The 11,983-nt window shown below is 41.3% G+C and overlaps 1 protein-coding gene across 1 annotated transcript in view; it reads left to right on the top strand.

Moving 5' to 3' along the window:
* Positions 1–7,793, top strand: part of Acvr2b (activin A receptor type 2B) — a 36,751-nt gene extending 28,958 nt beyond the window's left edge. Inside the window, exon 11 of the mRNA XM_076856501.2 lies at positions 28–7,793. Within this exon, the coding sequence (XP_076712616.1) occupies positions 28–222 (195 nt within the window). The 3' untranslated portion in view covers positions 223–7,793. The remainder of the gene's footprint in view (positions 1–27) is intronic.
* The last annotated feature ends 4,190 nt before the right edge of the window (positions 7,794–11,983 follow it).

Here is an 11,983-nt window from a genome sequence, read left to right on the forward strand (position 1 = left end):
TTTTCTCATTCTCCCACTGTTGTACAGGGCCTGGCCCAGCTCTGTGTGACCATTGAGGAGTGCTGGGACCATGATGCAGAAGCTCGCCTATCTGCAGGCTGCGTGGAGGAGCGAGTGTCCCTGATCCGGAGGTCGGTCAACGGCACTACCTCGGACTGTCTTGTCTCCCTGGTGACCTCTGTCACCAATGTGGACCTGCCCCCTAAGGAGTCCAGCATCTAAGCCCAGAACATGAGTGTCTCTCCAGACTCATTGGATCTGAAGAAAAAAGGAAAAAAAAAAGTTGTGTTTTGTTTTGGAAATCCCATAAAACCAACAAACACATAAAATGCAGCTGCTATTTTACCTTGACTTTTTATTATTATTATAATTATTATAATTATTATTATTAATATTATTTTTTGGATTGGATCAGTTTTTACCAGCATATTGCTCTACTGTATTGCAAACAGCGGACACGTCAGCAGGCGTTGAGGTGCTGAGCTGTGAATGCAGAACCAGCGCCATGCTGAAGAGCCTCAGCCACCTCCTGTTCTTTGGGATTCATTTTTCCCACTTTCTCTTTGTTTGTCGTCTCAGAATCTGTGACACAAAGAAACCCATCTCCTGTCTTAGGAAACTTAATGCTGCAAACTCTACTCGAGGAACCTTTGAAGACTGTTACATAAGAACATACCTTCCTCAGAAGAGGCATTTCCTCTCTCCTTGGCCCTCACCCGCTCCTCCCCACCACTTTATTATTTTTTTGTTGTTGTTGTTTCTCCCTTTTTAGGCAGTGAGCTTAAGAAACAGCAGATGTGTCTTTCACGGATTTAACGGGTGTTGTCCTGATCAAGGAAAAACTGGGATGTGGATGAGGAGTTTGGACTGGGGTTGGAAGGGGAGGATGGTGCTAGGGTAGGGTTTGGAACAGAGCTACACTGGACTTGGGCACATTCAGAGCAACATCCTTTGCTGTGGAGGCTACTTCTCAGGTAACCAGGAATTGAGGGCAAGGACCTTGTGGAGGCCGAGCATTAAGGGCAAGTGCGGGGTTTGGAGAAAGTCTGAGAGCAGGGGCAGCTCTGACCCACCTGCTGGTCCTGACCAGTTTCTTTCTGTTGACCTGGGCTTGGCCTAAGATGAAACATTTTTGCTGCCCAAATTTTAAGATTATGTGGAGGGCAGAAATCATCACAGTTCAGTGAACATTCTTCATGCGATATGATGCTTGTAAGTATCTCTAATGGAGGAAATATTGAAATTGTTTCCTCCTGGGGCAGTTTAGGGAAATGCCCTTAGGGGGCGCCCTGCACAGCTAGGGCAAGAGAATTCCTGGATGGGCTCCACAAAGACGCCCTGTCTCTCTGGGGACCTTGCAAGCCCTGCAGCTCTTGCTCAGCCCCATGTGGTGACATTACTGACCCCATTCTGTGGCTTGTGGACATGGCTTTCTCCAGACCCCTTAAAGTGGTGCATATTCTAAAAACGTTTTCTATTATGCCATAACCTTGCTCTAATCAGTGAATGTTCCTAATGCTGCTGTTTCAACATTTGAAAATTTTTAATTTATAAAACAAGCTAAATTTTTTTTTTCAGACAAAACACATCCACATATACACACATGCTTTGCTATGTGGCTTCCGAGGTTTAAATTTTAAAAAAGTAAAAGAATTAAAACTTCACGACCACAGACCACCTCAAACCAGAAATACCTCAGAATTTTCTACTTGTGTAAGTTTTATTATATATTTTGTTAGTTGTGTTGTCTTGTAGTAAGTATATTTTAATGTAAGTTGACTTTTATGACAAGGATGTTTAAAAGAAATAGAGGAAAAAGAAAAAAAGTTTGTCTTCTAGGGAGTACTACCATTTTTGTTTGATAAAGCCCCCTTGTAAATAATTGTCATCGAGTATAGGTTGGCTGGCTGGGCAGAGTCTGGGCGTTCATCACTATTGTTGGTGAAGGCTCCTCCTGGTTTCCTTAGATCATTTTATTTTAAAACAGTGTGTCTCTTAATCTCAAGAGTAGGCGAGTTGGCAGGTGATGGGGAGAGGTTGACCTGGGTAGACTGAAGAGGGCTGCTACCTCCTGGGTTATTTGGAAGGTCAGATGTTTCCCATAACTTGATTGGTTGATGTTCAGAATAACCTATGACCCCACTTTAACTTGTAAAACTGTGACCCTTATACCCGAATGAGGTAATTTTACCTGAGATTTAATTCCTTCAGTAGATGAGCAGTAGTGATACTGGAGGGGATTAATAGCACCAGTGGCCACACACTGTGCCCTGAGGGCAGTTGCCAGAGCTGCTTGTCTGGGGTAGAGCTTGTGGGAGTCCGAGTGTGATGGACCAGCTCACACTTGGGTGGCTGCTCCACTTAGTTGCTGTGTGTGGCATCTGGGCCTTCTGCTTGTGGGTGTCCTTTTCTCTGAGTGGGTACGGGATGCTGTGGGAGGCCAATTTACTTCCCTGTCCAAGCTCAGTTTTTGCTTCATGGGTCAAAATGTGGACTGGCCAAGTGGTTACTGGGACAGATGGTTTTCTTTTTGTATTGGTAAGCTATGTCTTTTTTTTTTTTTTTCTGTTTTATTTTGTGCTGTGGTATTTTTCTTCCCTTGGAATAATTTTTAACAGCAAACAGGCCTTACAGCAGTTGCTTTTCTTTTCCACTTATTTCTTTAAGAAGCTTTAAAATATTTATTGAAAAGTGCCATATCTACTTTTTTTAGCTTTTTCCTCAGGCAATGGGGGCATCTCCACTTTTCACCCTCAGAAGAAACAAATAAACCACTAATAAATGTAGCTAATTTACTGCAGGAATAATCAGATCACTAATTCTACCCAGTGCCAAACACTAAACCCCAACTTCCCTGTTTGGTTTTTCATTTCCTCTGGGTGGTTGGTTTTCTTTTGTGCACTGGCTTAATTCTTTTGGCCTGGCCAAAGGAGCATTGAGCCCTGGCTCTGTGGGACCTTCTGGTTGGGGTGCAGTACAGGAGGGCAGGCATACCTTTTCTCTGAGTGGCTTTTCTTCGCTGACCCCTCACCCAGGCCCTGCAGTGGCCCTGTGGGGCCTTGACATCAGAATGGAAACAGTGTATCTGTTTGGTGTGGCTGGGAACAGGGAGAGTTTGGGGGTTTGTGCAGTTCTCAGGGCTTCACCCCACTACTACCCCTTCTCTGTGCTGCAAGGTGCTTCCTTTAGCTCCAGGTGGCACATTTGGTTGCTACTGGCTGGAAGGTGGGTGATTTCTATCCACCACCTTCTGGGAGCTTGGGTGGGCCTTTTGCCACTGGGTAAAGGTTTCATTTGTCTGCTATCACGTGCTCTGTGAGTTGGGAGACTCCTAGAGTCCTGATATGCATCTGTGATGGTGGTGATTGGATCATAGGGCCTCTGCCTGTGTTTCTGTCCACAGATTTCATGTAACATCCACTTTTGGGGCATCCAGAGAACTGCTATTTTTATTTTACTTTTTTTGCTCCAAGCTTTGTGGAAGACTTGTGAATAAGGCCTGGTCTCATTGTCCCTGCCCATGGGAGGTACTGTCCCAGCCCTGTAGGTTTACAGGGGGCCAAATCAGGGAAGAGAAGTAGCCAAGGATCCTTGCTCTTTCCTTTCCAGTATTCTGTCATCTAAGCAGCCCCTGGCTTTGGGGATGGGCTTCCATAGATAATGTCCTGGTTGAAAACCCCTGTAATAACTGGGATTTTATCCTTAGCTAGAGATCCGGAAATGAACCAGAGAAGGAGGAAGCAAGTAAAGACAGAGGCCACTGTGTCACAGTGTCCTACAGAGTGTCCTCAGTGATAGGGTGAGCAGGGTAGGCCATGGACATATCATCAGAGCATACTGGGCTGGCATGAGCTGGATTTTCTCCTGGGACCATTGTTCCTTAGCAGGAGGGAACAAGAACTGCAGATGGGATGTTCTGGGGAGAAAGGGGAAAATCTGGCTACAAGGCAAAGTGGTGCCAGCTGCTTGAGTCTGAATTTATCTTGTCCCCAGTTGGGGCCATTTGTGCAGAATAAGAAGCACATTGCCTAACCTTGAATATCACCTTCTGCTCACATATTCTGAGCAAAGGGAAGGGGCTGTCCTCTCCAGGCTACCAAACTTGCCTCAAGAGGCTAGGTCAGCTCTCCTGACAAGCTTGATGCTTTAGGAAGCATAGCACTCGATCCTGTAGTTCTGCTTTACGGCCTTTCTTTCCATTTGATCACATTCATATTCTCTCTGTCCTGCTAACTATGCCCTGGCCTTGGGCTATATGTGGTTTTTTTCCTTGGGAATCTGATCTGTGTATTGAATGTTCTTCATGTGCTCTGTGTGTCTCAGAAAAGCCTGTCACGTGGCCCCTATGGTCGAGCCACAAAGGCAGGGAAATGATAGTCCCATCCAAAATGGGAGGACTAGGTGGCCCTCTTACAAATAGAATTTTACCTTTTTTAGTATGTAAAGTTCCTAGTACCTACTGGTAATAATGAGGATTTGCTGTTGTTATTGTTTGTTTGTTTGCTTGTTTTTTGCTAAGTAATATAGTAAGCATATGAGTTTTTAGGATTGGAACTAGAAGTTAAATAATCATTATTCTCAAGAACTTGGTTCACTAGAAACTTATCTAAATTGGAAAGGTGTCCAGTAGTTCAGTTTGATCTTGTCTTTATTGCAGCCTGTTGGGTTTTCAGTGGTGTACTTTTGGAGAGATGACTAGGCCTGGTACACATTTCGGGGGCATTAGACCACACCTTTTCAAGAAGTGCAGTACATCTATTATTTACATGGTAGGGGAGCATCCAGAAAGGGGACAATATGGACTTTCCTTCACACTTGGGTGACATGACTTCTTCTTGATCAATGGCTGTTTGCAAAAGCTAAACTGATAAAATACTCGGCAGCTAATATGTTCAGCCTAGTAATAAGGAATTTAAGACTTGATCAATATGTTTTAGATGAACAGGCCCAGTAATTCACTTGATGAACTGTGTATTTTGTCAGTCTATATTTTAAACATTTAATGCATTCAGGGTTATATTCACAGTTCTTTAAGTAAGATTCCAGGTAGTTGATTTGTAACCAGCAGTCTACCTATGAATGTATCTCAAACCTTTAGAAGGCTTGGAATAGTTTTTTGAGATAATAATTTAGTTTTGTAGGAAAAAAGAAATTGAAGTTTAAAATACCCTTAATCCAGTTGATCCAATCACATTTTTTAAGACAGTAAGTTCAAAAGGCCTAGCAGCTGTCAACAAAAGTCCAAGTTATTTAGTGGGATATTTTGAATGTGCACGTTTCACACCTGTTTGGGGGTCTACTATAAACTTGGTTTGGACAAGAATTTGAATGTAAAGTATTTACCACTGTTTAAGTTTTTATCAAGTTTTAACATTTTCATGACGGTATCTTCCAGGTATGAATGAAGCAAGACTTCAATTGTGGTACTCCATGTATATCCTGTAGTGCCAAAACAGTGATACTTTATTTGCTCCTATGGCAGCTTGTAGAGATAACTGAAGTGGTTTTTCCTTAAGAATTAAAATGCATATTCTCTAAACACCTGAGTGTGGTGATGGGCTCTGCGCTGACCTTTTTTCCTCTGGGGCAGTATCTTCTGATAGTCTAGGGTTTAGGCAGTCACAGGACACTAAAGAAACATACGTGTAACTGTATGGATGTATGCAGTATGTTATTTAAAGGAGGGCTATTTTGGATGCCTACAGAAGTGTGACATTCATTTGCAAAGTTTATGTTGTTAAGCTCACAGTTAAGAAAATTGTGACCCATTAGTCAGTTGGCTTACCCCCTCGCCCCCAGTCAGTGACGATGGGTCTTTTTGAATGAATGAGTTGTGTCTTGAGTTCTGGGAACTTCCACTGTTGGGTTGGGTATGGACCCATTCCCTGACTCTCCTAATCATGTTTGCATCAGTACTGTTAGATAGCATTGTAAATAAAAGAATAGGTTATATAATAGAGACATAACACTTGAAATTTTACTTCAAAAAATTTATAGCTCTACATATATATTTAGTTATATCACCTGACAGATTTCTTCTACACAGTGTGGAGATTGTTTTATACCACAGATTATTTTTATAAAGTCTAGTGAGTTTGAATAAGAATGCTTTTGTAATCAGAGCTACTGAGCTTTACCTTTCAGGATAAATGTACACTGGAGCATGAGGGGTGTGAACTTTTATTTAGCACTCACACAGATTCTTGTATACACTGGTGGCCGAGAGTCAGTTTATGATTCTCCTGGCCAAAATTCCCACTTGTGGCTGTGAAGGACAGATGCTTCAGCTAGGCTCCTTATAGACCTGAAGGAGGGGGGCCTGCAGTGTGTTTGACATTTATGCTTCCTCCTGATATTTCTGAACAAAGGGTTCCGAGGTTAAACATTCGGTTGTAAGCTCCTGACATAGAATATAGTTGTGTTGAGGGTATTTGGGGAATTGAAATTTTATGGGGCACAGATTGGGGCAGGATGCACAAGAAAAAGATTCAGGCTACAAAAACTTTAAAATGGGAATTTATTGGTTTGAGTTCCACTAAACTGAATTACGTAGGACTAAATTATTGAGTTGAATAATTCTTGGATATGGTCAGAATTGGGTAGGGCATGTGGACATAGGGATTAAATTAAATGAAGAGCTACCGGCATATCTTGTCCCCGGTGGTCAGCACCTTTGGAGATGAGAGTCAGTGGTTGGCTCACTGCTTTAATTTGTTGAATCAGCCAGGAGCCTACTGAGGAAACTAGAAACCCAGTAATAGCAGGGCGTCTTTCACATGTCCACAGAGGTTTTTTCCACTTTTCCCACAAAGGTCAGCATCACTGCCATCAAGTGGAAGGGGGTTTCATTATAACCTTCTTAATTTTGGGTAGAGAGTGGATGGTTATTTGAGTGCGACTTTTGATGGGGATCTAGGGAAACTGAATAATTAAGCTAAATCCTAGTGTTCATAATGGCTAGCTTTGAGGCCCAAGTAAAGGCCTGCCCCCCACACTCTGCCTACTGGCTTCGGGCCATGGCTTCCAGAGGTACACTGGAGGTAGTTGATGTGTCATTTAAAGCCAGCTGTGCTTTCTGTTCCTTCTGGTTTAGAGTGTAGTTTACACTTCACCCTTTTATACTTACAACAAATGTAGTTCCAGCAGATCCAGTAGCACTCCAGGAACCAACCCGTCACTCCTTTCTCTGTTTTCATAAAAGGACATTTCTCTGCTCTCCAGCCACCTGTCTTGGAATGTAATTTTGTTGTGCCTTTGTTTTTGTCACCCTCCTTCTCCAAAAGCAACTGCTGTAAGCTTTTTTCTACTTGTCTTTTCTATCCCCAAATCCCTTGCCTTTTTCCTTTTTCCCAGCTCTAATTTCTGGATGCACTTGTGTGATCCAGGTCTTTTAAGAACCAGTTACCTCAGACCTCATGTTGAATGGTGTCACCATCTGGGTCCTCTTGATACTGCAGACTTAACATACACACGCAGGAACCCTGCTGAGTGTGGGCACTTAAACTTGTTTTAGTGAAACAAGGACTGAGAAGGGCTTCTGGTGATTTCATCCTGGCTGTGGTGGGGTTGGTCTGGAGTGTCATCTGAAGGTGCTTCCTGCACTCCTCTGCATTCTGCCGTTTTCAGTATTCTTGTGTGTCTGATTAAGTGAAGCAACTTAACTGGCTGGTCTTGCATGCAAACTAGTTCCAAAGATGAGCTCTTTGTAACACATTTCCAGTCTCTAAAAGCTCACATGTAGAACATTCCTTTAAATGGCAAGATAAAAACCCACTATCCACCACAGTGCATTTTGGGAAGATGTCTGTAGCATATGTTGCTGTGAAATTAGGCCTTGTTGGGATATGGCTGTTTGTCATTATGATGTATTTTAAATAAATATATATATATATATATTTTTTAAAGAGCCTTTTTTACCAGTTCAAGAAGCTTAATTAACCAGCAGTCACCACATCTGAATTTTGTCTCTGGGGCACAGATGGCAGACCAAGATTAAAAGTGGTAGCTCAATGATGCCATCTGCCTGCCTGGGCTGTCCTGCTGCCCTGCTGACCATGGGACACCAAGGTCATTGTGTTCCCAGTGGGTCCAGGCTCAGCCCTCTGAGTGTTTGATCTTTGCCCCTTTCAGTGGACTGTTGACTTCAGTCCCTGCAAGTGCTTTAGCCCAAGTGGGGTTTTCTCAGAGCACTGCCATGAGTTAAGTGTATGTTTAGCCAAATAATTTCTTGGTAAGGGAAAAATGCAGTCATCCAAATTTTACAACAATGACAGAGATGCGAGTAGGAAAGATTAGGCAACATCTGAATTTTAATTTGAAAAGTGTCCAAGTCATTGTCAGGCCATCTAGGAGCAAATGATTCGTTAGAGATTCTTTGGGAGACCCCATCTGAAATACTAAGACCACCAGTGAGGGGAACAAGTGTTAAAATGCCAGCGACTTTTCCCTCTCATTTTTTTTGAGAATTCTGTAAAAATGCAAAGAAAATTGAGTGGTACTTTAGAGTTGAAGGAGAGAGTTACCGCAGATTAGAAACATATTTCTAGATTTCATTTCCATGCCACAAATACACATGATGCCATTTTTCAACTGTACAGAAGAATCTGCTTTTGAATCTGACATAATTGTAATGGTAATGTCAAAGGCCAAATTTTCACTTGTTAATACTTTCCCACATTTGTCCTTGAATCTAAATAACTTTATACAGTACTATAAATTTAACTTACATCGAGTTTGATGTCAATTCTTGTGAAAAGAGCTTTCTGCATATAATAGACATACAGTTAAAGAACACAGCAGAGTACAAAGTTTTCAGGAACAATTTTGGAACCAACAGAAAATGTCATCTTTTATTTACCATCTTATATATCAGTTTTACCAGCTTCTGAATTTGTACATTATTTGTAAGGAAAAGGAGGAACACCCTAAGACTTGTCTAACCTAGTGGAGAATGTGTGTGTTGGGCTTAGGATGGTAGCTAAGTCTTATTGAGCTGTGTTATCTAACTTGTATATACAAATTGTAATTAAAAGTTTGGATTCACCTGTTTCTCACAGTTTAAAACGACAAGTAATCACAAACTCTGGAATTGTGACTAGTGTATGATTTAAGACTAGAAGCAAGGAAGCTCTTTCAAGTGCTAAAACTAAAAACTTATAGTTTTTGGCTCAAATTCAATAAGTACTGTTTGTATACCAGGATATGTGAGATGTAAATGTAGTAGGTCATTTTTCACCCTTGTAGCTATACAATAAAAATTTTGTAGAACAGAAATAGCTTGTACTACTGAATTAACAAAAGTTATACTAAAGTATCATGTTTAAAAAAATATATATATATATATATATATATACAGAGTTAAGCTTGTTGCTGTTACCCTGTCTGGATTTGAAAAGTGTGCTGACTTATATATATATATACATACATATATATATTACACACACACACAAACACACACACACACACACACACACCCCTAAAATGGCCTGAAGCAGACATCCATGTAATTACAGTTGTGAAATGAAAACATTTTGGAAAGAACATTGTATCATAGTTCATTCATTTGCAGTGGATCTTTGTTCCTTTTTACTGTGGTACTTTTAGAAATGAGTGTCAAGTTTGAAATTAGATCTGCTAAATTGGGGTTTTGCTGCTTGAACTCTGCACTGGGTCCTCAAATAAACCGATGTGAATGTAGTTTTTCCCCCCTGTGTGAAGCAGCAGCCACACCCCAACAGAATAGGAGGAAAAATCTAGAACTATTTCAAGTTTTATCTTTTTGTATATGAAAATAAAATAATAATAATAATAAACACTTTGTTGTCTCTTTTAATCATGGGGCAGGGGATTGAAATTTCTTTTCACGGGAATTAGAAAAAAAAATAATGGTGTTCCCCTTCTTACAGGACTGGTGCCTGTGAGTTCTACTTGATTCACATGCCGTTGTTGGTGGCTGCAGACCTAGTCTGTGGTGGGGCTGGAGCCAAGCACAGTTCTTCATTTCTGTAATTTAGAAGTCCAGGGCCTACTTAGGAACACTGCAGGCTTCTCATAAATGAACTGGTCTGGGACTCTGGGTAAGTTCCTGCAGAGCAGGGGTGTGTTTTCCAGATCATCAAGATCCCACCCTCCCACCCATTCCTATACTTTACAAATGACCCTGAGCAATATTTTTATAAGTGGAACAGAGAAGCCTTGAAGGAAAGTTGTATTCAGAACTTGCAGAAATCAAGTCCTGCCATTGCCAAACTTGGCTAAGTACCCCAGTCACTAGCGAGCTACTCAAAACAACAACAAAAAAAAGATCTGAATCAGTAAACCAAATCTTGTGTTTTGGAGATCCTAACTTAAGTCTCACTAAACTGAAACATGGTTGGTTCTTTGGTAATAAAATAATTATGGCCTCTACAACCTAGCCAAGAAAACAGGAAAGCTTCAAAGTACCTGCTTTCTGCAATAAAAATGTATTTTGCAGGGCTGTGTTTAAATGTTGAAGTGCAGAAAAGACCCTTTGAATCTTTCCAGTGGGCTTAATGTCCCCCTTTTAATTTGTCTTTTATTAGGATTAAGCAACCTGCATGATAACTTCTGGAGGAACTTTTGATCAAGGGGCTTTTTATTTAGGGACCGCTTGTAAATCTTTGGCTCTTTCTGTTCTTTCAGATTTAGAAAGCTCACCTTTTGTTAGGGATTGCCCCTGAGGAGCTGGAGAATGAATGACAGGAAGGCAAAAGGCTGACATTTTTGATAAAGAATCCTGGGGGTGGAAAAGCTGAAAGGCTGAACCTCAGGGCCCATCTGATCATATATTTCCTTCAGCAAAGGAAACCTTCACCAAAAGATATTTTACACAGGAGGTGGTTTATAAAAACAGGTTTGTCTGAGAGCAAGTGTGGGAGGGCTCAGGCCATTTGGTCTCAAGCACCCCTATGGAGCACTTAGGGTTCCTCCATTTCCATTAACACTTTAAAAACTGGCATAGTCCCCTCATTTTATAGGTGAGCAAACTGGCTCAGAGAAAGTTTTGACTACCCAATGTCAAGTAGCCCAACCAATTCCTCTTGGGGTCAAAGTATGGATTTACCATTTCTTCCAAGTGCAGGATCTGGATGAGGAAAAATGATCTACCATTATCTCTTTCTAGAATTTAGCACAGTGCCCAGCATTTAGTGAAGGCCTTGAGAAATGATTCTAAAGCGACTGTATTTAATAACATTCTGGTAGAAGCTGCCAAAGTAGCCTTGAAATCTACAGTATTTGGTTGAATTTTCAGGATTCTTGTTGCAAGTGACGGAAACCACTAGGCAAAAAGGGGCTCCAATAGAAGATCCTAGGGGAAAAAAAAATACAAGCTAAGCCTTGGGAAAGGCAGGTTGGGCTTCAGGAAAGCCAGTGACACAGCATCATAGACCTTACCTGTGTCTCAGCATTTTTTCCATTATTGCTCAGTATGGGACCAGATGCATCTGTTCATTTGTCTACTTGACAGAAAACAATGCTGCAGACTGGTAGTTTGAGTCACAGCTTTGTTGCCTGATCCAAAGTCCCTAGAAATGACTCTAGTTGACCTAACTTTTACATAATCAGAGCCAGAGACCCACAGGATTATATAATATGACTTCAGAAGAGATACTGCTAGGGAGGGGCAGCCTCCTGTTTGAGACTGGCAAAAACAGCCTGTACTACAGTTAAGTGATCATCACTGAGATCAGATGAAAGATTGCTGCTAGTTGTCTAAGAAATGGGAAACATGAAGTTCTGCAAAGAACTAAGTCCACATGGAAAGCTGGAGATTGTGTTGCAGTGAGTTTTTTTTTTTATAAGTGGGGATTTATGAAAAAAAATCCATTGTGTGTATACACACACATACACATATTGTCAACAGGCATTCAGCAATCTAAATTTTAAATTCTATCAAGACAAAGTGGCTCAAAAATCACTAATATTTATAGAGGGCTTAAAGATATGCCCTGGGCACTTCTCT

This window comes from Callospermophilus lateralis, chromosome 1 (genome assembly GCF_048772815.1).
Source record: "Callospermophilus lateralis isolate mCalLat2 chromosome 1, mCalLat2.hap1, whole genome shotgun sequence".
NCBI classification, from domain to species: Eukaryota; Metazoa; Chordata; class Mammalia; order Rodentia; family Sciuridae; genus Callospermophilus; species Callospermophilus lateralis.